At 51.8% G+C, this 21254-nt stretch overlaps 8 protein-coding genes across 8 annotated transcripts; 4 read left to right on the forward strand and 4 right to left on the reverse strand.

Moving 5' to 3' along the window:
* Positions 1-105: 105 nt before the first annotated feature.
* CC77DRAFT_695394 (hypothetical protein) lies at positions 106-2346 on the reverse strand. The gene is made up of 7 exons (XM_018532792.1): positions 2216-2346; positions 2059-2115; positions 1963-2007; positions 1905-1907; positions 1746-1838; positions 1412-1696; positions 106-1359 (listed from the first exon to the last, which is right to left on the reverse strand). Exons 1-7 carry the CDS (start codon positions 2217-2219, stop codon positions 224-226), a joined length of 1623 nt encoding a protein of 540 aa, XP_018388569.1. The 5' UTR covers positions 2220-2346; the 3' UTR covers positions 106-223.
* A 169-nt stretch (positions 2347-2515) lies between these two features.
* On the forward strand, positions 2516-3364 carry CC77DRAFT_929709 (hypothetical protein; the record flags this gene model as incomplete). Its single annotated transcript, XM_018534118.1, has 2 exons — positions 2516-2597; positions 2715-3364. The coding sequence occupies 2 exons, from the start codon at positions 2516-2518 to the stop codon at positions 3362-3364; spliced, it is 732 nt and encodes a 243-aa protein (XP_018388570.1).
* A 1419-nt stretch (positions 3365-4783) lies between these two features.
* On the reverse strand, positions 4784-5869 carry CC77DRAFT_1006556 (NAD(P)-binding protein; the record flags this gene model as incomplete). Its single annotated transcript, XM_018523422.1, has 2 exons — positions 4784-5579; positions 5637-5869. The coding sequence occupies 2 exons, from the start codon at positions 5867-5869 to the stop codon at positions 4784-4786; spliced, it is 1029 nt and encodes a 342-aa protein (XP_018388571.1).
* Positions 5870-7583: 1714 nt separating this feature from the next.
* Positions 7584-9195, forward strand: CC77DRAFT_1017984 (MFS general substrate transporter). The gene is made up of 4 exons (XM_018524514.1): positions 7584-7609; positions 7658-7818; positions 7871-8207; positions 8260-9195. The coding sequence occupies exons 2-4, from the start codon at positions 7679-7681 to the stop codon at positions 8869-8871; spliced, it is 1089 nt and encodes a 362-aa protein (XP_018388572.1). The 5' UTR covers positions 7584-7609; positions 7658-7678; the 3' UTR covers positions 8872-9195.
* Positions 9196-10991: 1796 nt separating this feature from the next.
* Positions 10992-12350, reverse strand: CC77DRAFT_1086069 (hypothetical protein; the record flags this gene model as incomplete). The annotated part of the gene is made up of 3 exons (XM_018529428.1): positions 10992-11703; positions 11789-12213; positions 12279-12350. 3 exons carry the CDS (start codon positions 12348-12350, stop codon positions 11403-11405), a joined length of 798 nt encoding a protein of 265 aa, XP_018388573.1. The 3' UTR covers positions 10992-11402.
* Positions 12351-13149: 799 nt separating this feature from the next.
* Positions 13150-15070, forward strand: CC77DRAFT_930048 (hypothetical protein; the record flags this gene model as incomplete). Its single annotated transcript, XM_018534140.1, has 6 exons — positions 13150-13284; positions 13341-13484; positions 13584-13631; positions 13685-13982; positions 14053-14849; positions 14915-15070. The coding sequence occupies 6 exons, from the start codon at positions 13150-13152 to the stop codon at positions 15068-15070; spliced, it is 1578 nt and encodes a 525-aa protein (XP_018388574.1).
* Positions 15071-15454: 384 nt separating this feature from the next.
* CC77DRAFT_1006560 (HIT-like protein) lies at positions 15455-16482 on the reverse strand (the record flags this gene model as incomplete). The annotated part of the gene is made up of 3 exons (XM_018523423.1): positions 15455-16025; positions 16081-16300; positions 16356-16482. The coding sequence occupies 3 exons, from the start codon at positions 16480-16482 to the stop codon at positions 15455-15457; spliced, it is 918 nt and encodes a 305-aa protein (XP_018388575.1).
* Positions 16483-16760: 278 nt separating this feature from the next.
* Positions 16761-21213, forward strand: CC77DRAFT_696170 (DEAD/DEAH box helicase-like protein). Its single transcript, XM_018532797.1, has 2 exons — positions 16761-17254; positions 17304-21213. The coding sequence occupies exons 1-2, from the start codon at positions 16943-16945 to the stop codon at positions 21147-21149; spliced, it is 4158 nt and encodes a 1385-aa protein (XP_018388576.1). The 5' UTR covers positions 16761-16942; the 3' UTR covers positions 21150-21213.
* Positions 21214-21254: the final 41 nt, after the last annotated feature.

The following is a 21254-nucleotide window of genomic DNA, read 5'->3' on the forward strand; positions in this document are numbered from 1 at the left end:
TCCAGCTACGGACGCCTTGCAACTCACGCTCGGATGAACAGGGCCGTAGAAAGGGCGATGATTGAGCAGTAAAGCAGTAACATCGGAAGACCGTCGAATGAAAACAGCTGTGACAAACAGCACAGGCCCAGAAATACAAGGGACACCACCACGCCGTCAAATATGCGTTGCGATCATCCTGGATACAGCGTCAGGGCGAAGTTTAGCCAATAGGTACGCCCACCTAAGACGCAATGGCACGAGCCGGTGCACCTCCACCTCCCCGACGGTTGTTCTTCACGTTCTTGGTGGGCTTCGTGACAGTGCTCCAGCCGTCATCGTCCATAGCCTCGGTAGTGGTGCCCTCAGGTGCCGCAGGCGTGCTAGACTTTCGCCTCCATGAACCCTGTTCAGCCTTTGGTGGGTCGCGAGTGATTTCTTGCGGCTTGACGTCCTTGTCGTGTACAATCTCTCCTTCAGCATCCTCATCTTGGCCAGCAGAGTTGCCCTCATCAACCCGTTGTAGAATCTCGAAGTTGGATTTGGGCTTCTCCTCGGTACCATTCTCCTCTTTCTTCGTTGGCGTTGGCTGCGCCGAGTCCTTGGGCGCCGGTTTCTCTGCAGCTTCCTTAGCCTTTTTCTCTTCGCGAGCCTTGTCATCCGCCTCCTTCTTCTGGCGTATAGCTAACTGCCTCTTCTCTTCGATCTCTTTCTCACGAGCAGCGGTGTCGATGGGACGTGCAGCACCGAATGGGTTGGGCTTATCTGAAGGGGTGGAGACCTCCTGAGCTGCTGGAGCTTCGGAGACTGTTCGCTTGGCCAGATTCAAGCGGGGACGACTGGCTGGCGCAGCAGGCTGCGGCGCTGGCGATGATGGTGTGCTAGCATCGGGTGTAGATGTGGGTGACTTGACAGCAGGTGCGTCAGGGCGCATCTTGGACCGCCACTGGTTGTCGGCGTCTGCAGCAGTGGGCTGTCTCTCGTACTGTGGTCGCTCCTGGAACTCACGGCGCGGCCCACGAGAGCCTTCGGTGCCCTGACCCTCACCCCAGGCTGGGGACTGCCTGCGTCCCTCACGTGGTCCTCCTTCAAAGCCACCTCGTGCGCGGCCACCTTCGCTGGGAGCAGGAGCAGCGGCTGGCGAAAGAGGTCCTCGGCGCTCCCAGTTGCCAAAGTCACGGGGCTTGCCGTCGCCCTCGAATGGAGGTGGGCGGCGACGTTCGCCCCGCTCGCTACCGGCGTCAGATGCTGCGTCGAAGGCACGGTCACGGCCTGCGCCGAAGCCGCCTCGTCCAGAGCTGCTGCGCTGGCCAGGGAGATCGGGAAGGGGTCCCTTTCGGGTCCAGTCTGAGATGTCTCGGGCTTCGGGGCGGTCCTTTGCTGCAATAATGTCAATTGTTTTCCGCGCGCGTATGGGGGGGAAATAACGTACGTGGTTCAGCAACGCTGACACGAATATTCCTGCCCTGGAAAGATGTGCCAGACAGGTCGAGAGCCTTCTTCAGTCCATCGACACTGCCAAATTCGACGTATCCAAAACCCTTGGGCTTGCGGTCTAGTTTGTCCTCGACAATACGTACGTTGGTCACCTCGCAGTCGGCAAAGAAGTCGGTTACGTCACCCTCGGTGGCATCGAAAGAGAGGTTGCCCAAGTGAGCGGTGTACGGGGGCTTGGAGGGCATGGGGAGGGCCTCGCGAGTCGCGAATCCACGGTCGGCTGTAAGAGTGTTAGCATATGCGAAGTCAGGTAGAGGATTGCTTCTCACCGAAGCTGCCAGCGCGGTCAGCACCAAAGCCGCTGCCGCCGCCGGAGCCAAAGGTGGGCCTATCGCCTCCGTAGCCAGAACTTCTGCCGGCACCTGCAAATGTGTAAGTCTACCGTGGGTTGCATGTTTGCGCTGCGACTGTTGGTGGGGTATATTTACCAACTCCTGCAGATGTTAGCACGGGAACTGGTCCAGAAGCAGTATGCATCCAACTCACCAGGCATGGGCGCATCCTCCATCTCATCGGCCCATGATCCTAGCGCTGCGTTCTGTCAGTCGTCTGCGCCCTCGAGGGCCAGTGGGCGGGGCATACATTGGTCTGCTAGGAAGTCTCCTAGGGCCATCTTCTGCTGTTCCTTCTTCTTGGGCGCTGCAAACCACCTGTCAGCCATGGTCGTCTTGTTTTGGGCGCGGTACAGAGCGGGGCAAAAAAGCCGGCTCGAGTGACGCCTGCAATTTGCGCAACTTACCCATGATTGCGGTTTTGCAGACTTGGCGCGTACAAATTCCGCACGCTGTCTGGTTTGGGGTTCGAGAGCGTTTGTTACTCTCGGTTTGGGTTGTAGGTGGTTGCGGGGTCTGTCGTTGTTTCGTGTGTGGGGTGAGTTCTTCTTTCCCGAACGGAAATCTTAAGCTGTGCGTCCGTTGGGCCTCGCTTAGTCATCGCATTTCTTTTGCAACCACGGCATTACGAACGCCGAGCCCTGGATTGCCTTTACCCGAAACTGATGCACCACTCTCTCACGCCAGACCGCATCAATGAAAGAGCGATGAAACCCAATTATGACCCAGAGCAGGTCACCCAGCCCCTCGAGGTTGCCAGGCAAGCAGCATTGGTCGGCGGAGCCTCAGGTACGCACATGGTCCTTTCATCATTCTTCTCACTGTTACACTTCTGCTTCGATTCACGCCTGCATATGGTCGAGCTAATGCTCTTCACTTACTATGCTTTCGTCTGACGTGATTCAGCAATCCCCGGTACTGTGATTGGTGCCTTGTACGGCACAGTTCGCACACAAACTCCGGTTCTCTTCTCTATTGTCTCGGGGGCACAGTGGTTCGCCATTGGCAGCACATTCTGGAGTATACGCACGTCTGTTCTTAACCACGCTGGCCTGCTCAACTGGTGGAACGTCACTCGAGGTGCGCCTTCTTACCCGCGCAATGACCTTAACCCGACTACTTCCGACAAGGTTCGCGCGTCAGCCATTGCTGGTGCCCTGACTGGCTTCAATCTTGGGCTCTTATTTCGTGGCCCTCGGAATGTTATCCCAGGTACCATCATGTTCACCTTGTTTGGCTGGGGAGGTCAGCATGGGTACAACTATCTCGATGCCAGGAATTCCAGCGAACTCCTGGAACAGGCCGAGCTGAGAGCAAGGGGTGAAGACAAACCCAAAGAAAACTTCATGCACAAGATTGCAAAGAGCAAGTGGAGTCCCATGCAGGTCTTGACTGATGACGACTACGAGAACATGATGCAGGAAAAGCTTCTGCGGGTCGAAGCCCAGATTGCGGTAATCGACGACAAGATTGATGCATTTAGAAAGCAGGCGCTCGAGTTGGAAGCGCAGCGCAAGATAAAGGAGATGCAAGAGCAGGGTCAAAATTCCGAGTGAGAGCATAACTGATTGCCCATGAACGTTGTGGAATTGAGATCTGGATCACATTCTGTAAGATATTTCGCCTGTCTCTTTTATGTGGGAAACTCACGTGTCGATCTCTTTTCATTGCAGAATAAGTTGTCTGTTTTGAAGGAGCAACAGCAGCATCGTTGTATGAAGCCACCTGCTAAGCAGTTTGCACAACCTATCTTATCCTATCAAAGATTGTCTCATTCGCCTTTCTCCTTGCTATCTTTGACTCCTGTTAACCAAAATCTTTAAGTGTAAGCTCTACAATCTGATTTCGCGTTTTGCTATGAATCGCCGTCTTTGACGTACGAAGAGAAGTCGTCCCTCCAAGTCAGGCTATATGCGAGCCTGATTACCCTAAAGGCTTTCTGGCTGATCTTGAGGACGTTAACAGTGCTCACGTATTGCCATGGCTATTTGAACAACCGTCGTAGCCTCAATACACTCTCGGAAACTACTCAATGGTAATATGCCCAAGTCTTGAGCCACCACCATCAAGCACTGCGGAAGCCTCACCCGGGCTCGTCATCACTCCCATCACCATCGTTCTCGCTTCGCGACAGCGCTTCGACCCTCCAGCATCGCACAAAGACTGGAATACCCAACTCCGCCGCAAGCTCAGGCTCCGTGCTCCCTTTCACCAAACCCGCCTTCACCCCGCCTTGAGTTTCATCCCACACTCCCAACCTTCTCTCCATATATAGGCAATCTAAATCCGCATTGTTCCATCAGCAAGCCACTTTGGCTGAGTTTCGCAAGGAACGACCAAGAAATGGAGTCCGCAACCACAATATTAACGACTCCAAGGAACCTTGGTTAATCGTTCCATACCGAAGCTCACCTAAGGTCGCTTGTTCGAGCTGCTCTGCCTCCAGTAACATCCAGACACTAGGTGGATACAACAGAGATTAATGTTTGGAAACGAAAAACAACCCTTCAATGGGTTAGTTAGACGTCGCCTTATCCCGCTCAATGGGATAAGGTGCTTTTTTGCTCCTATTCTTTATATGCAACTTATTTTTCTCTATGTGATTCTGCTCTATCCTATACAATTCTCTATTTAGCTAACCAAAGAATAAGAGCTACGCAAACTACTCTTATTCTATCCTTAGTACAGACTCATGCCTGTAAGCACGATGTTGCCTTTCTTGTAGAGCTTCCCGCACCACAGGATATTATAAACGATAAATTATTTAATTGTATAACAAGTTAACATACAATAGTGAATAAACTTATAGTTTTTATAACAACTAAAAAGAGGAAGGGAAGTGCAAAAAAAGTGGTAAAGACAGATTCTCGCAACCAGAAACAGCTGTTTGGAGAAAGAACAGGAGACAAAGATGCAGAGATGAATTATCTTGCGCCGCCATTTCGGGCCTTGTTCTATGTTTTTCACTGTATCATCTACTGTGTGACATCGATCGGCTTACCGCCCTGTTCTCCACTCTTCAAACAACTCTCAAGAATCTCCAGATCTTTCAATGCCTCCTCAGGACTCTGCATCTCGTTCCTCTTTCCTTGTTCCAGGCTCTTCGCCCAGGCCTTGATTTCCTGGTTCACGCCATTGCCCTCGTCTGGGAAGTTTCTTGTCTCCGGGTCCTTCCCGTCTTTGGTGATGGTGACTTTGCCACGAGCACAGTGTACTGAGCCCTTTTCACATGCAACGAGATATTCAGAGCCTGTGTCGGTCGTGCCAAACGAAATAGACAGGGTACCAGACGAGCCATTGTCGAGCTGCATAGTGGCATTGAGAGTGTCAATTGGTGGAAGATGTTCCTGAAGCTGTGCTGTGAATGCGCTGACCCTCTTAATCTTCTGTTTACCACCTTGGAGCAGAAGACGAGTGGCAGCTACGAAATGCACGCCGCCGTCGAGCACGAAACCGCCTTGATAGTCCGGCTTCTTACGCCACTCCGTCTCATAGTACTTGCTACCTGCCTGTACCATAGCCGCAACGCGCACGCGGAAGGTAAGAATACGGCCCAGAGACGCAACCTGCTCTGAACCCCAGACGTAGGAGTCGATGAATCGGAAGTTTTCTGCCACGGTGTAGGTCGCAGAGGTATTAGAAGAGTTTTGGGTCCATGCGAGTAAATCTTGAGCAGTGGCTAGGTCCTTCGCTATAGGCTTCTCTGCGAACACATGTTTGCCTGCTGCGAGGGCTTTCTTGATGTAGTCTGGTTGGGCTAGGATTGGTAGTCTGAATTGTGCTGTGTAAGCAGATCAAGTTCTATGCTCAGACAATTGGTATACGCACGCGATAACTACCCCTTTTACATCGTCCCTCTTCAGTAAATCTTCGAATTTCTTGCCATCTTGGTCATCGCTGTAGAGCTCCACGTCAGACAGCTTCTCGGACAGGGTTTTTGCCGATTTGAGTGATCGCGAGTAAACTGCTTTCAAACTCAATGATGGAGTATCTTGGATAGCGGGCAAGTGTTCTTCCTTGGCGAAGATGCCACTGCCGATGATAGCAATGCCGATGGCCATGATGTTGAGGACTCTGGGAGTTGATGGCACGGGGAGCTCTCAACGATTTCGAACAGCTCACCTTCCTCAACATATATCTTCCAGTGAACGGCTGTACTGCGGTTAAATGGCAATTGAAGTGGAGGATGTAGCGTTTTCTTCCAATAGCAACTACGCCATGACCCGTCGCGGGGTACATGTCGCTGCTCCACGATGGCGATGACGTCGGGCACCATACTGAATAGAGCCAAGGGCGATAGATCCACGGGTTCCCTACCTCGTCACATTCGACTTTCTCATCAACATCAACTTCTAACGACTTTCGAAGTGCGTTCGCCTAGGTTCGCAGCATGATCGGCGCGGTGTTAATGCAAGATACGTCACGCATTGGACACGCGATCATCACACATCTTGTCTTCGGCAGTTGACGCGAAACGCGTAGAGCTCTTTACCCACGCACGAACGCGCAAGCTATGCTGACAAAAGTTACAGGCTACCCTGAAATTATGAGGGTCTCCGTGATGTTTGTCAAGTATCTGCGCACTCCACTTACCGGCTGAGATGGACTGAACTCGTAACTTGGGGACAACTGTATCATTAATTCCGCGATCGAACACTCCGTACGTGCCACTGGATTCGCCTATCAAGCTCCAAGCTGCAATAAGATAAAGTGTCTTTAACACACCACAAGCTGGTATGCTGCAAGTGGGTGGAAATGCTGGCCGCATTGCTTTTGACAGGATGTCGATGTTTCTAAAGTATCTTGCGGTGCTTAGCATGAGTCCACAAGCAACAAGCAGCGACTATGCTGTAAATATGCTCTTAGCCAAGTCCGATTACTATGTCCGGTACCCGATACCGTATTTTCGATTGTCCGTTGTGATTATCAATTGGTCTTTTGTATCGTCGGAAAGTTCCGACACACTGAAACATGCTGTGTTGGACATCGCGCTCGGCCAGGCCTGGTCATGCTTCGGCAGTCGCCCCATGTAAGGCGTTGATCAACAGGCATGGTTGGTATAGGGCTTTGTCCCGAGTGCTTCAGCGGGGTTTCGATAGTATCAGGCTACCCTTGATGCCTCTGATGTGGTGCCTGAGCGATGTGGTGATAAAAAGGTTGACCCAAAGGACTCCTCATCCAGAGCTGGCCTCATCATTCTACTGTCGCTTGCTATTCCCTGTACATTCTTCGTATTCTCTTCTTGAACGCAGCGCGTTCGACAAGACTGCCGGCAGTCTGTTACAATCTTTCGACTCTTATTGCTATTCTTACTCCTTCACACAAGCGATCATATTGTTACCAAGATGGGTTTCGGTATTCTGGAAGATCGCCACATGGCCGCACCTCCGGGTACGTCTACTATCAACGAGTCTGGGCCTTCTCTAGACTCTAAGATAGACTCGAGCGAACTCAAACGCGATGGCGACATTATTCTGCAGCCACAACCTTCAAGCAGCCCCAATGACCCGCTCAATTGGTCACCTAGAAGGAAAGAGTGTATAATGATTCTTCTCGCTTTTAGTTCAGGTGTCACTACATCCCTTGGACCGATGGTGACGCCTGCGCTTCCCCTCATTGCTATGAAATACAAGGTCAACATCGACATGGTAGCGAGTCTTGTCATCGGATTCCTTGCCTTCTGGATCGGGTTCACTACATTCTTCACAGCTGCTGGAGCCAATATCTGGGGCAAGCGTCCATTCTTCATCATATCCACCGTGATCCTTCTTGCAACAAATGTCTGGGGTTTTTTCACAAGGGTGCGTACTAGAAGACGAGCTAGATCGTTCTCCATTGACGAGTAGTAGTCCTTCATCTCTCTCGCTGTCATGCGAGTTGTTCAGGGTATCGCCTCAGCACCTCTCGAGACACTTGTTACCTCCACAGTCTCCGATATGTACTTCGTGCACCAACGCGGTACACGTATCGCAGTCTGGGGCTGTATGCTGGCTTCTGGCGTTCTTCTTGGGTATGTATATCTGTATCTCGTTCCTTGAGTGAATGTACTGATCCATAACCAGACAAACAATCGCTGGTGCCATCATCCAGAACATCTCTTTCGAAGCGACTTTTGGTATCTCCGCTTTGATATTTATCCCCATCTTGTTCGGCATGTACTTCTTCGTCGTTGAGACCACTTACTATGGCCCCCGGCCTACCATGGACAAGCTCGGAGTTGATGAGAAACACAAGTCTGTTTTCGAGCTCGAAGACGACAGGGAGCCTTATAGAAGCCAGCTGGCAATTTTCCGTGGCCGCTTATCACAAGAGTCGTTCTGGAAGAACGCCTGGAAGCCAGTGCCACTTATTGCTTTCCCGGCAGTACTCTTCAGTACAATCGTTTACGGATCTTACTTTGTATGTCAAGTTTTCAGATTGCTCGCAAAGCATGTACTGATTCTGTTCTCAGACCTGGCTGCTTACTATCTCCGTCCTCTCCGTCAATATCTTCTCTGCACCACCGTACTCGCTGAACCCGGCACAAGTCGGTCTTACTAACCTGCCTCTCCTTGTCGTCGCACTGATCGGCTCACCTCTCTCTGGCTGGACAGCCGACGCCCTCGCCAAATTCATGGCACGTCGCAATCACGGCGTTTTCGAACCGGAATTTCGTCTGACGCTTATGATCCCCGCGACCATCTTCGCTACCATTGGCTTTCTGGGCTTCGGCATGAGCGTCTCAGCTGGCTATCCCATTGTCTGGCCCTTGGTCTTCATGTCCATCCACTCGCTTTCCGTACCGTTCGCCTCAACAGCCAGTCTGACCTATGTAATCGATTGCCATCCCAAAGACGCGAACCAGGCTTTTGTGACAATCAATTTTACAAAAGCAGTGTTTACTTTCATTGCGACAACATATGCTAACGGCATCATGGCGAATATTGGGCCTCGCGCCGTCTTCGACGGAATCACCGTTATCAATCTGGGGATCTGCGCGCTTACCATTCCAGCGTACATATTCGGAAAGAGGTTTAGAAGTTTGGTTGCGCGAAGCTCGTTTGGTAAGAAGCTATCAGGCTAGAGGTTGGGAGGCGTGAGTCATTACTATGACGACGGAGACATGGCTCTGAAGAGATGGCTATGCAAGGCGCATATTTATGGATACCCACAGTCGTTATAGGCTTGAAAATTACATTCGCGATGAGTTCTGATATGAAGGCTAAGCTCCATACCACCTGGGCATGTTAAGCCATGATGAGTCGATCAAAGAACAAGACAGGTGATGAGGATACGTGTCGAGACCTGAGAGATTCATGGTGTACTTCCACCTAGTGTGTATCAAAGAGAGCAACACGCTGTGATGACAAAACAACAGTAGATGAATATCTTGAATTGAAGGAGACTCGTGGGTATCGTTGATCTATAACAATGGGCATCACCTTGTGGCGCCCAAAACGCCGTTTACGACTTTTGCAGTACTTTTCGCAACCATCTCAGATATCTCCTGCCGCGAACGGATGCGCACAAACTGCGTCGCATGATGTTCTAGCACGAAATTTCCTGCCTCTAAGATGCCTCTAAATAACATCGCTGTCTTCCTCGTCGCGCAACTGACAACCGGTGTCATAATGCGCGGCACACACCCCTCCGCTCAGGTTTCAGCAAACTTCATCTGCATGATGCATGCGAAGCTGGCATCTCAGCGAATGCGCTGAGCTTGACTTGGTGATTCGTAGATATGGTGCACTAGCACAGCCTTTGTTTACCCGGAAAGGACAATACATTGATGCGCATCAGTTTGTCACTCTCCGTGCACTGCCTTGAGCCTCTCTAGCACTGGGTCTTTGCGATAACATCTGCGCCATGGACTGTGAAGCATTCGAGGAGGAGGTCGTGTATCGCGGGCTCAACGGTGACGTTAGACTGGCTCTCCTCGATGTCGAAATGGTGATGGGCGATGGCGTAGATGCAGCGTTCTTAAGGAAAACACGCGCAGGTGGGAATTGGCTGACTGGCGGCATTGTGGTTGTGTAGGTAAAGTTGTTGGTTGACTTGTTCGTATAGTATCGACTGTTAGACGACGAATATAGGTGGTGACAGTATTAGGGTGTTAGAAGCGAGGCTTGTTGATCGATGTCGATGATATAGTAGTAAGACGTAGAGTTATACGGTCTTTGATGCCTCCTTCTAGTTGATGGATCGTCCGTTAAAAGCCTCATCACCAGCAGCTGCCGACCATCTTATATCCCTCACCCAGCCCAATTTGACTCACCTTGCTAGACCCAAACTAAGCCTCTACCCTCGGAGTCACAAGCAAGTCGCCCAACCCACCCATCCACGCAACCATCTAGCGCGCGTGCCCCAAACTCCGCCCGCGCCATGACATGTGAAGCCTTTTCCGTTTCGAGCCAAGATCACCCCACGACATCGTGAGCATCACGTCTTGCACATGCGGATCCGGACCCCATCGGCGGATAATTCTCGTTGGACAGAGACAAATACGATCAAGGCAGTCTAAACGTTATGCACGCGATCGTGGATTACTCCACGCCCAGTAGCTCCCGTTACCCCGGATGGTTTTCCGTGTGCGACTACTGTGCAACAGTCACTGCGAGCCGACCCTCCACTCCAAACGACCGGAAAAGCAAAAAAGGAAAAGGCCCGAGATTCGCAGTCGCATGCACATGTTGTGCATGTACCTGTAGCTTACGCACCTACACATGTCGAGCAGCAGCCAAGGCGCCCAGGTGTGTGGTGGCAGTTGATGCGTGTTTGAACTTTGTATGGTAATGGTGTGCGTGCTTGTTTGGAGACGGAAGGCTGCGACACGTCATGCACGCAGCCTAAAGTGCGGGGTGGGCTTCCGCTGGGCTCTTGTAAAACAATGTGCTAGGTTGAATGGCTTCTAGTAGGCTTCCACCCAGAGTCTTGTGAACTTCAGCCTAAGACGGAGGATATGATGCAAGGTAGATCTCCGAGGTCGGGGAAATATCTATCTATCTCGATACGAGAGATGCTATTATGAGCTGAGTAAGTTCTCAAATTACATGCAGGACACATGCGACGAGATCGCGATGCGGGGCAGCTGTTAGATCACAAACAGGCTGAGCGAACGGTGTGGGATCTGCTCTACAACATTCCTTTTGCGCCTTGCACTAGCGTGGAGATAGAGAGGCGTAGGTCACGGCGCAATACATGTGTACTGCGGATGCAACTGCAGAGCAATGCATATGAGAAGCGAGTGTTGCATCCGCGGGTATGAGGGCGCGAGAGTTACCTGTGAGCTCAGCGTCTCGTCATTCTTGCGGTGTAGCAGGTGTTTTGCTGGCTGCATCCACGACGCATGCTGAAGTGTATGGTGAACGATTCGATGTCAGAAGAATAGTGACATTTCTTTTTCCTAGTATACAAGATCGGCCAACTTTTAGACGTCGCAATATAGTACATCCAAATCGTTATCCAAGCCTCCTGCGTACAACACAGTGACGTATCTTCCAACGTCCAACTGCGTTCGAGTCTAGGATATGCAAGCATACCCACATCCCGCGCATGCTAATATGTTGTTCATATTACCCAGTTGTCCCAACAGATTTGACCTTGAACTCAGGGTGTCTAAGCTCGGGGCTTCGCACCGCTGCGGACGCGCTTGGCTTCTGGGCGCTGGAGGTGGGAGGCGGGGATCCAGCTCTCATCGTAGGCCTTTGCACCTGAAGTAACAGCGGGGCCATCAGCGCCGACGACAGCAACCTGGTCGGCGGGATCGACCTTCTTGCTCTGGCCTGAGGACATCTTAGCGCGCTCGCCACCCTTGCCGCGGCCCTTCTTCTGGGGAAAGAAGGTAGAGATCCAGGTGTTGTAAACAAAGTAGACAGTTCCACCGAACGCGCCGAGGAGAACGAGGTATAGGAAGATACTGGAGCAAAGAAGTAAGTACACGTGCTGAAAATAACAGGGCGCTCCACGAGCGTGCGCAGGGTAAAGGGTGCCTTGGTACATACATCTGAGGATCAAAGAAGCTGGTAGGTGCCTCAACAATGCTGACAGTCTCGTTGTAGACCGGAACGGTGATGAGGTTATTCTTGCTATCCTTCAGCACAGTCACGAGCTGAAGACGAAGGTTCTGAGGGTGCATTTCTGTCGTGAAGCTGTAAGGAATTGTCTCGTTGGCGCCAGCAGGAATTTGGATCGAGTAGCGCTGGCGGGTGAGGTTGCGAAGGATCTGGGATTGTCCTGCAACTTCCTGGATCAGCGAGCCACCGACAATGGTGACGCCGACAGGAGCGGGCTCATTGTTGACCACGGACAGACGCGCCTGCGTGGGCTGGCCGTTGATGAGCTTGACGCCAAAGATCTCAGATTGGGGGAAGGACACGGAGACGGCGACATTGAGGTTGGGAGTTTGAGGCTCGTCGACTGCTTGCTTCTCAGCCTGAGAGTACAACTGTTAGCCATCTGATGTCATGCTGCGTCAGGAAGTTCCGAGCTTACTGCGGGCTCAGCAACGGTGCCGAGAGCTCGTAGGGAGAGCAAGAGTAGAGATGAAAACTTCCAATTGACCATGATGAAGACGAACCAAGACGATGAGATGGGAGAAGAAGAGGAGAGAGGGCGTGTGGGAACAGATGGGGTAATTCGAACGTGGCTTCTGGGAAGTGACGTCCGGGCGCAGCTTCCTCTTGGCGTCGGAGCACGGAACCAGGGCCGCGGCAATGCGAACCTATTCTCCAGGGACGCCTCGCCTTCACCACCTCACGCGACAGTCTGATGTTGCCGACTCCCTGTGTGCTGCGTCTTGTTGCGTACTGCTATTTGTATGACCATGATCTATTGCTTCACTGCTCTCCCTGGCCGCCTCTCCCAATATAGACTCGTCCAATTCTACGCGCTGGGTCGTGTTACACATGGCATGGCATCCACGCCGCAATTGTGGCTCGTTCAATTACAAAGGCAGCAGCGACCATTCATCTGCAGCTTGATATGCTTATTTGCTCTGATCGCATATACGCCGCTCCGCGTCGAGTAGCCTCCCGCCGGCATTGCCCATTGCACCTGTTTGCATTGCACTATAAAATGGCAGACTGACATTTTCTCTCGTCTTCATTGCCTCAGGTCATCGTACAGTAACTCACCGTCACCAACGGTTGCCTATTTGAGCCTGGCACTTTCACTGTGAACCCTGGAAGGAGCGCTCAACTGTTCCCACAACCTCTTCTTTCTCACTCTAATTCCTCTCCTCTCGCCCATTATACGCGAGAGCCTCCATCAGCTCTGCCCTACAAAGCTTTCGCTCAATCCGGTGCCTTTCTTCTGAGCACTCACCAGTCGCTATTAGCTCAAGTTTGCCCGCTTGCGTTCCGAGATGCCGCCTTCGCTCAATGGCCATGGGCCTGCTAGCCCTGCTTCATTTGGCTTCTCAGACGCTGACCTAACAGCCTTCACCAGGCGTTTCGAGCATTTTCAACAGTTTGAAGAGGAAAAGACGCAGTTTTTGGCAGTAGGTTTGACAGGAAATACGTCTGTCCACCCGAGGTGAACTGACTCACCCTAAAGGAGATTGTTACTCGTTACGAATACATTTATCAGCAGTACCAGGCATTAGCAATCGAACGCGAACGCGACCGCGTATGGGTTACTGCATGGAAAAACGAGAAGGTGCAGTACGAAAAGAAGCACAATCACATGCTGCGAGAGATGGTAATTCCACCCCAATACACATCCTCGACAACGACTCCAGCAGCAAGCGAGGCAACTGGCTACTTGAGTATGGAGAAGAAGCTGAAACTAAGTACCTAGTCCGATAACCCATTCGTCACAGTACTCATTGACGGCGATGGCATGATTGTAGGGCTCTTCGGCCTGCGCTTTGATGACGGGTTTGCTAACCAAAAGCCTAGTTTTGTGACAAATATCTTGGTGACGGTGAACAAGGTGGCCGTCGCGCTGCTTTAGATCTCTCCGTTGCCGTCCAGGAATACGTTGACAACGACTGTAACGATATCCCCTACGGAGCCCGTATCGTCTGCCGCATCTATGCGAACGTGCAGGGCCTCGGCGACGTGCTTGTACGCAAAGGAGTCTACCAAGATCCCTCGGAGTTTGAAAAGTTTGTGCGCGGCTTTACACGGGGCAAAACGCTGTTTGACTTCATCGATGTTGGCGCGGGAAAAGACCGTGCTGACGAAAAGATCATAGGTGAGAGACTCCGAAGTTGCTGCTCTCAATAAATCTTAGCAAAACCTCCAGCCCATACTAACCTTCGCAGAATCATGCAAGCTATACAGCCATGACTATCATTGCCGTCGGATTCTCTTCGGTTGCTCGCACGACAACGGTTACGCGCGGATGCTAGAGGAATGCTCTGATCGTCCTGAGCTGGTCAATAAGATCATTCTTCTTGAAGGCGTCCCGTTTGAGAAGGAGCTCGTGAATTTGCCATATGACACGAAGAAATTTCCTGGTATCTTCCGCGATACAAAGATCGTGTTTTGGGGGGCTCCTATATATAGTGGCGGTCTTCCACCAGCATTTGTTCCTGCCCGCAGGGTCGATTCGAATGACAGCTCGAAGGCATCTGTATCATCGACAGGCCTCCCTAGCCGGCTCCCGCCTCCAGCAAAATCTCCAGTCATGGATAGCCCTCTGCCGAGCCGGGCTACGATGATGGGACTGCCTAGAACGCCATCAACATCGACACTGGCCTCGGACGGCATGGTTGCAGCAACCAAGCCAGTGCTGCCGATGAACTGGGCTGCCAAGGTCGCTGCTCCACCGCCTCTTGTCAACCACTCGTCTCCCACATACAAGCCGGCTAATCGCGAGGAAGTCATCGCTCGCAATCGCGCCGGTCAACGCATCGACCCACCATGTAAGGACTACGACAAGATCGAAGTGGACCGCGTCAAGAAGATAAAGATGTGCAACGTCCATTTCCTCCGGAACGAGTGCCCTTACGAAAAGAACTGCACGCACCTCCACGCCTACAAGCCCACTGAAAGCGAGGTGGCTACCCTCCGTCTCGTCGCTCGCATGGCACCTTGCAGCAACGGTAGCGGTTGCCAGGTAAGTTGGGGCTGTACAAAATGCATGTGAGATATGCAACTGACCTTGTGTTTTCACCTCTACAGGATATTAGGTGTATCTATGGCCACTGTTGCCCGGCGCCCCACAAAACCCATCATATCAAGGGCACGAAGAACTGCATTTTCGGCGGCTCGTGCAAGTTCCCGATTGAGCTGCACGACATCGACACCAACGTGGTCAAGACGCTGGTTATTCGCTAGGATGAGCATGGTAAGATTTGATGTCTGGGGGACAGAATGATGAAATCGAATTGTCGTAGATAAGCACGCAAACGGGAGATACGTAGCAGAAGTTCGGATCTAGGAATATCTCATGGGATTCGGTAGACTAGGAAACCATGATTACGCTAACTGACACGTACGTTCAACGACCCTACAAGTGTGAGATCTGAAGTGTGTTTTTTACGATATGGTTCTGAAAAGCACAATCTGGGGGGGGGGGGGGGGTTAGAACGCCCAATGCACATGTACAAGTGTCAAGAGACACTCGTAGAGGCGTCGATTGCATATTGCACATTGGCATTTACCAATACGACAAGGATCTAGTCTCTAGATGTATCTTAGAAGATGAGCACAAGTACATGCTCATTCCCTCTTCCAGTCCTCAAACTCCTCATTCAGGTGTTGTTTCAGCGCTGTAAACTTGTTCTTGAAGTTCTTAGAACATCGCCAGCACTTCATATCCCAGCTGGGCCAGTCACCAGGTGCAAACCTCTCGCTTCCTTCCTCTAGTGGAAACTCGTCTAATCGAACAAGGAAACTAGAATTGAAGCTCAAGTAGTGCTTCTTATGTTTCATCCAGTCTGAATGCATGTCTCGACTGAAGATATGAATGTGCAGGTGATTCATCGAGGGATGGGTGTGCACGCCTACGACGATGTCTTTTGACCAGTCCCGACCGGGTGGGAGGAGGGAAGCTTGTTCTTCCACTGGTGGTGGGTTGCGAGAGCACATCATTTCTTCCAGAGCCTCGTTGTAGGGTTTGTCCGTGGTGCTAACGTCGCCATACTGACGTCGGAGTTCGTAGGCAGCGAGATCCTTGAGTCGGATGACGCGTTTCTCTACTTCGGCAAGGAAGGCGGCGTCTGTGGACAGCGCGTGGAGAGGATGTTGATCGTAATATTTGGGTTTTCGTGGAATGAGTAGGAGGTGTACACTGAGATACTGTCAGCGCACTGGTTGCTTTAGCCTTGTACTGCATGAATACTCACCTCGCTTTTGGGTACTTGTCTGTTATCACGACAAAGTCCTCGTCGTACTCTAGTACTTTGTTCTCCGGGTTGGTCTCGGGACTCTCGATGTATACGCCCAATCCATTCCGCGGGTCCCAGCGCTTGACTGTCTTCGTAGCCTTCTCTACAAGGCCTGGGCCGTCTGCGGCGGGTATGGTAGGTGGCTTTGGTTTTTTCGTCTGTGACATAAGTTCTGTAACTGCACCGTGAGTTAAGGTTGCGCTATGGGTTGGAAGACATGGGGTACGACGTACATGCATTGGGGCGCTTCGACGAGCCGGGAGCGACTGCAGGTTGAGGTTGATTCGGCGTCTCAGCGCCTGCTATCTCTTCCTTTGTCATTGCATCGTGGGTATGCTTCGCGGCAGCCTGGTTGGTCATTGCTGACCCGATGCGACTTCTCGGAATGTGCGAGGATCTGGTGTGCTTATATCGAACTTGTATGCAAGGAACGCGAAACACGAAGGCCGAATTGAAGCCCGAAGCGAGTTGGCGCATCGATACCGACGAGTGAGCGCAACGTGACGATGACGATGAGGCTCTGATGCGATGGTCCAAGTGTACCGAGGCATCCCTGCAATCATCGGAATTTCGGATTGCGCATCGCATTCAAGGGAAAGGTCCAAGAGCTCACGATGGCTACCATTACAGCTTCTGTTTTCGCGCTTGAATACCCCGAAGAGTGGTGGATTATCAGACATAGTGGCTAAGCCCTTTTATTAGAGACGGCGCCCTTTTCACCGCCCACAGGCAAAACAGATAATCCAATCTTTACCCTTCCGAGTCCAGCATACCTCTATGGAGGCTGAGAGATCTGGTCGCTTTATACATATCGTGAGAGATGCCAAAGAACGCCCATCCACCCCGTGGCAAGCCTGCCAAGAAGACTGTACCTCCTGAGGAAGACACATCGTTCATCGTCTTTGGGGACGGCAAAGCCAAGAAGAAGAAGGGGGAGAGTTCTGGGGGTGATGCTGGCCAGAACGAAGGCAAGGGCAAAGGAAAGGCTGCTGCTGGAGCCGCCGAAGTTGGACCAAAGAAGCCGGATACGAGGACTTTGATCGCAGGCGCATCGTGGACAGGAAAGCTCCCAGTCAATCTGCTGTCGGAACATTTTCAGAAGCAGCAGTGGAGCAAACCTGACTACCGTATCGTGAGTTGCGGTGCCAAATTAGTAGCAGGGCATTACTGATGTTCGGCAGCGCAAAGATGGTGACCAGCATTTCGCGTATGCTGTGGTACTGTCCAAGATGAATCAGAAGACACGGGAGACGACCACCCTACCACCCATCAAAATCCCCTCCGAACTCGAGGAACAGGCTCACCAGCCTACCGCCGTTGAAGCCCGCAACTTTGCCGCGGCCTATACCCTCTTTCGAGTTGCCAGCGCGAAGAACCTCCACATGATGCTCCCCCCAACGTACAAAGATCTTTGGAAGGGACAGTTCATGGACCTCAAAAAGAGGGACGAGCAGGAGGGAAAGGGATGGATGTATGAGGCAGACCCCTTCTTCGGATTCGCAGAGCGGGAGAAGGCGAAGGAGGCAGCGACGAAGGCGCGTGAGAAGAGACAGAAGCAACAGGCAGAGTCGCAGAAGGCCCATAACCAACAGCCTGGTGCGGCCATGCCAAACTCCAACGGCCCGACCCCCAGCAGGAACCTGTTGAAGGGATGGGAGAGGGTACCCAAGATTGAGTTGGGTAAGAGGACGCGAAAAGAAGCAGAGCGTTTGATCCGCCGGGACGCACTGTGGAACCCGAACGGTATCGAGATGGACACGTCTATCAAAAATCGACTAGTCGGCGAGATAGAGGAGCTTGGCTTCCGAAGGAGTCATGTCCAAGAAGCTGCCGATATCTGCAAAGACCGAGAAGAGATCATCGAGTGGCTCCTCATCCATGTGCCTGAGGATGATCTGCCATCGTGGTCATTACCAGAAGGCTATGTGGCTGGTGTCAGCATGGCCAGCTCCAATCTCAAGCGTGAAGGTGCTGTAAAACGCCTTGCTGCTGCCGGATATTCTGCAGATCTCTGCGAGGAGGCTTACGACAGCCAAGGCAGCGATGAAAGGAAAGCTGCAGCTTTGCTACAAGCCCGTCTGCTGCGACCGGACGAGGAGGACAGCGTTATCGCACAGGATCTGGCTGATCTTTCGATGACGGATGGTGATCCTGATATGTCCCCCGAAGACGATCCCTGGGAAGTGGAAATGTCATCTCTTGAAGCCATATACGACCGTCTGTTCTCACGTCCTGCTCCAGAATCGTGTCGAATCGAGCTAGATGTTAAGCAACAGGGAAAGAGGCTCATACTGCAGGTCAGGAAGCCTTTCGGTCCTTACCCTGCCGTTGTCCCTATCATTACTTTTGAAGCGGCCATTCCAGCTTACATCCGCTTGAGCATCATCCGACAAGCGCTGTTACACGCCGAGGCCAACTTCGTTGGTATGCCCATGATCTACGATATCGTAGATTGGATCCAATCGAACGCTGGGGATATCTTCCAGAACCCAGGGAAACTGACCGATGTATCATCTGGCCTTGCGGCAGCAGATCATTCGTCGGAACAGCAAAGCCAGAAGAGAAGAGCAAAAGGCAGGCCCAGAAAGCCCATAGACTGGACACCCAGAACACCTACTAGTCAAAAGCTGCTGTCTGACTGGCAGGCCAAGCAGAATTCCCCAGTTCAGCAAAAGATGATGAAAGCTCGACAGTCACTCCCAGCTTGGAGGTTGAGAGATGACATCGTACGAACGGTCAATGATTGCAACGTCACTATTATCTCAGGTGAAACTGGATCAGGAAAATCGACTCAATCCGTGCAGTTCGTCCTCGATGACTTGATTCAACGACAACTCGGTGCTGTTGCGAATATAATCTGTACTCAACCACGCAGAATATCTGCGCTTGGTCTTGCCGATCGTGTGGCTGATGAGCGATGCTCTCAGGTTGGTGATGAGATTGGTTACACTATTCGTGGAGAGTCTAAACAGAAGCCTGGAGTCACCAAGATCACATTCGTCACAACTGGTGTTCTCCTGAGGCGCCTCCAAACGTCAGGCGGCAATGCCGACGATGTTGTTGCTGCACTAGCCGATGTTAGCCATGTTGTTGTTGACGAGGTACATGAGCGCAGTTTGGATACTGATTTCTTACTCGTTTTACTACGTCAGATCTTGCGAAAGCGGAAAGATCTCAAAGTCATTTTGATGAGCGCTACTCTCGATGCTGCTGTGTTTGAAGCGTACTTTAAGGAGGTCGGGCCGGTGGGCCGTGTTGAGATCGAAGGCCGCACCCACCCTGTGACTGACTACTACGTCGACGACGTCGTGCATTTCACTGGATTCAAGGGGTATGGAACAGGGGATGAAGAGGCCATCGAGGACAAGTCTTTTTCTGCAAACCTCCGGAGTATTGGCTTTGGTATCAACTACGACCTCATTGCGGAAACTGTTCGTCATATTGATCGTCAGCTCGGTGATAAGGATGGAGGCATTCTCATCTTCCTTCCTGGTACCATGGAGATTGATCGCACACTTCAAGCGCTCAGTCAGTTCGCAAACCTCCACGCGTTGCCTCTACATGCGTCACTCATGCCTGTTGAGCAAAAGCGTGTCTTCCCTCCCGCTCCCCACGGCAAACGTAAAGTTATCGCATGTACCAACGTCGCAGAAACGTCGATTACGATTGAGGATATCGTTGCTGTTATCGATACGGGTAGGGTCAAGGAGACGAGCTACGACCCACAAAACAACATGGTTCGCCTAGCCGAAACCTGGGCTTCCAGGGCGGCATGCAAACAGCGGCGAGGTCGAGCAGGCCGTGTCCGAGCAGGTGACTGTTATAAGCTGTATACACGTAATGCCGAAGCCAAGATGATGGAGCGGCCAGACCCTGAGATTCGACGTGTGCCACTCGAGCAGATGTGTCTATCTATCAAGGCGATGGGTGTTCAGGATGTCTCAAGCTTCCTTGCTTCAGCGCTCACACCACCAGAAAGCACAGCGGTGGAGGGTGCAATCCGATTACTCTCACAGATGGGTGCGATTACCGACGACGAACTGACCGCTCTTGGTCGCCACATGTCCATGATCCCGGCGGATCTTCGTCTGGGCAAGCTTCTTGTTTACGGCGCAACCTTCGGTTGTCTTGAAGCTGTGTTGACCATCGCGGCTGTCCTGACCGCTCGCAGTCCGTTTATATCACCACGAGAGCGAGACCAGGAGACCCGAAACGAGTTCGACCACCTACGCGCATCTTTCTCAAACAACCAAGGAGACTTACTTGTAGATCTTCGAGCTTACGAACAATGGGCTGCATTGCGCAGTAAAGGCATGTCAACACGAGACCTTCGTTTCTGGTGTCAAGACAACCGCCTCTCTCCTCAGACCATGTTCGATATTGCTTCCAATCGCACGCAGTACCTTTCGTCTCTCAAAGAAATCTCCTTTATCCCAACGCACTACTCTTCTCTCAATCCTTCCACACATGGGTCATACAACAAGCACAACGCCAATGACGCACTCCTCCGTGCGCTCATCGCTGGGTCTTTCAACCCACAAATCGCACGCATCCAACTCCCCGACAAAAAGTTCGCCGCTGGAATTGCTGGTGCCGTAGAACTTGACCCCTCAGCCCGCGAGATCAAATACTTCAATCAGGAAAACGGACGTGTCTTTGTTCATCCTTCCTCCACGCTATTCGCCAGTCAGACATTCCCACATAATGCGAGTTTCGTTGCGTACTTCAATAAGATGGCTACAAGTAAAGTTTTCATAAGAGATATCACGCCTTTCAATGCATACAGCTTGTTGTTATTTGCTGGTGAGATCAAGGTTGATACTCTTGGACGCGGACTGGTGGTAGATGAATGGATACGGTTGAGAGGGTGGGCTAGGATCGGAGTGCTGGTTAGTAGGTTGAGGGGTATGTTGGATAACGTGCTTGAGGGTATGGTGAAAGAACCTGGGAAGGGCGTCAGTGGAAAACAAAGCGAAGTCATTGACATTGTTCGATGGATGGTTGAGCGGGATGGATTAGATGCTTAGACGACCTGCTTAGCTTTAGATGAAATTGGTATAACGTGCAGTCTGCCTTGATTCGTTGGCAAAGACGGACATGATAATGGAGCAAGCTTTCTCCGCTAGCCATAG

This window comes from Alternaria alternata (genome assembly GCF_001642055.1).
Source record: "Alternaria alternata strain SRC1lrK2f unplaced genomic scaffold CC77scaffold_5, whole genome shotgun sequence".
Lineage (NCBI taxonomy): Eukaryota > Fungi > Ascomycota > Dothideomycetes > Pleosporales > Pleosporaceae > Alternaria > Alternaria alternata.

Coding starts and splice junctions, on each gene's coding strand:
- CC77DRAFT_695394 (XM_018532792.1), bottom strand. Junction 2,008..2,058: donor AGACTTCCTAGCAGACCAAT/GTATGCCCCGCC, acceptor GACAGAACGCAG/CGCTAGGATCATGGGCCGAT. Junction 1,360..1,411: donor TGTCAGCGTTGCTGAACCAC/GTACGTTATTTC, acceptor ACATTATTGCAG/CAAAGGACCGCCCCGAAGCC.
- CC77DRAFT_1017984 (XM_018524514.1), top strand. CDS start 7,679: ATGCGAGTTGTTCAGGGTATCGCCTCAGCACCTCTCGAGACACTTGTT. Junction 7,819..7,870: donor GCTTCTGGCGTTCTTCTTGG/GTATGTATATCT, acceptor ATCCATAACCAG/ACAAACAATCGCTGGTGCCA. Junction 8,208..8,259: donor TCGTTTACGGATCTTACTTT/GTATGTCAAGTT, acceptor TTCTGTTCTCAG/ACCTGGCTGCTTACTATCTC.
- CC77DRAFT_696170 (XM_018532797.1), top strand. CDS start 16,943: ATGCCAAAGAACGCCCATCCACCCCGTGGCAAGCCTGCCAAGAAGACT. Junction 17,255..17,303: donor GCAAACCTGACTACCGTATC/GTGAGTTGCGGT, acceptor GATGTTCGGCAG/CGCAAAGATGGTGACCAGCA.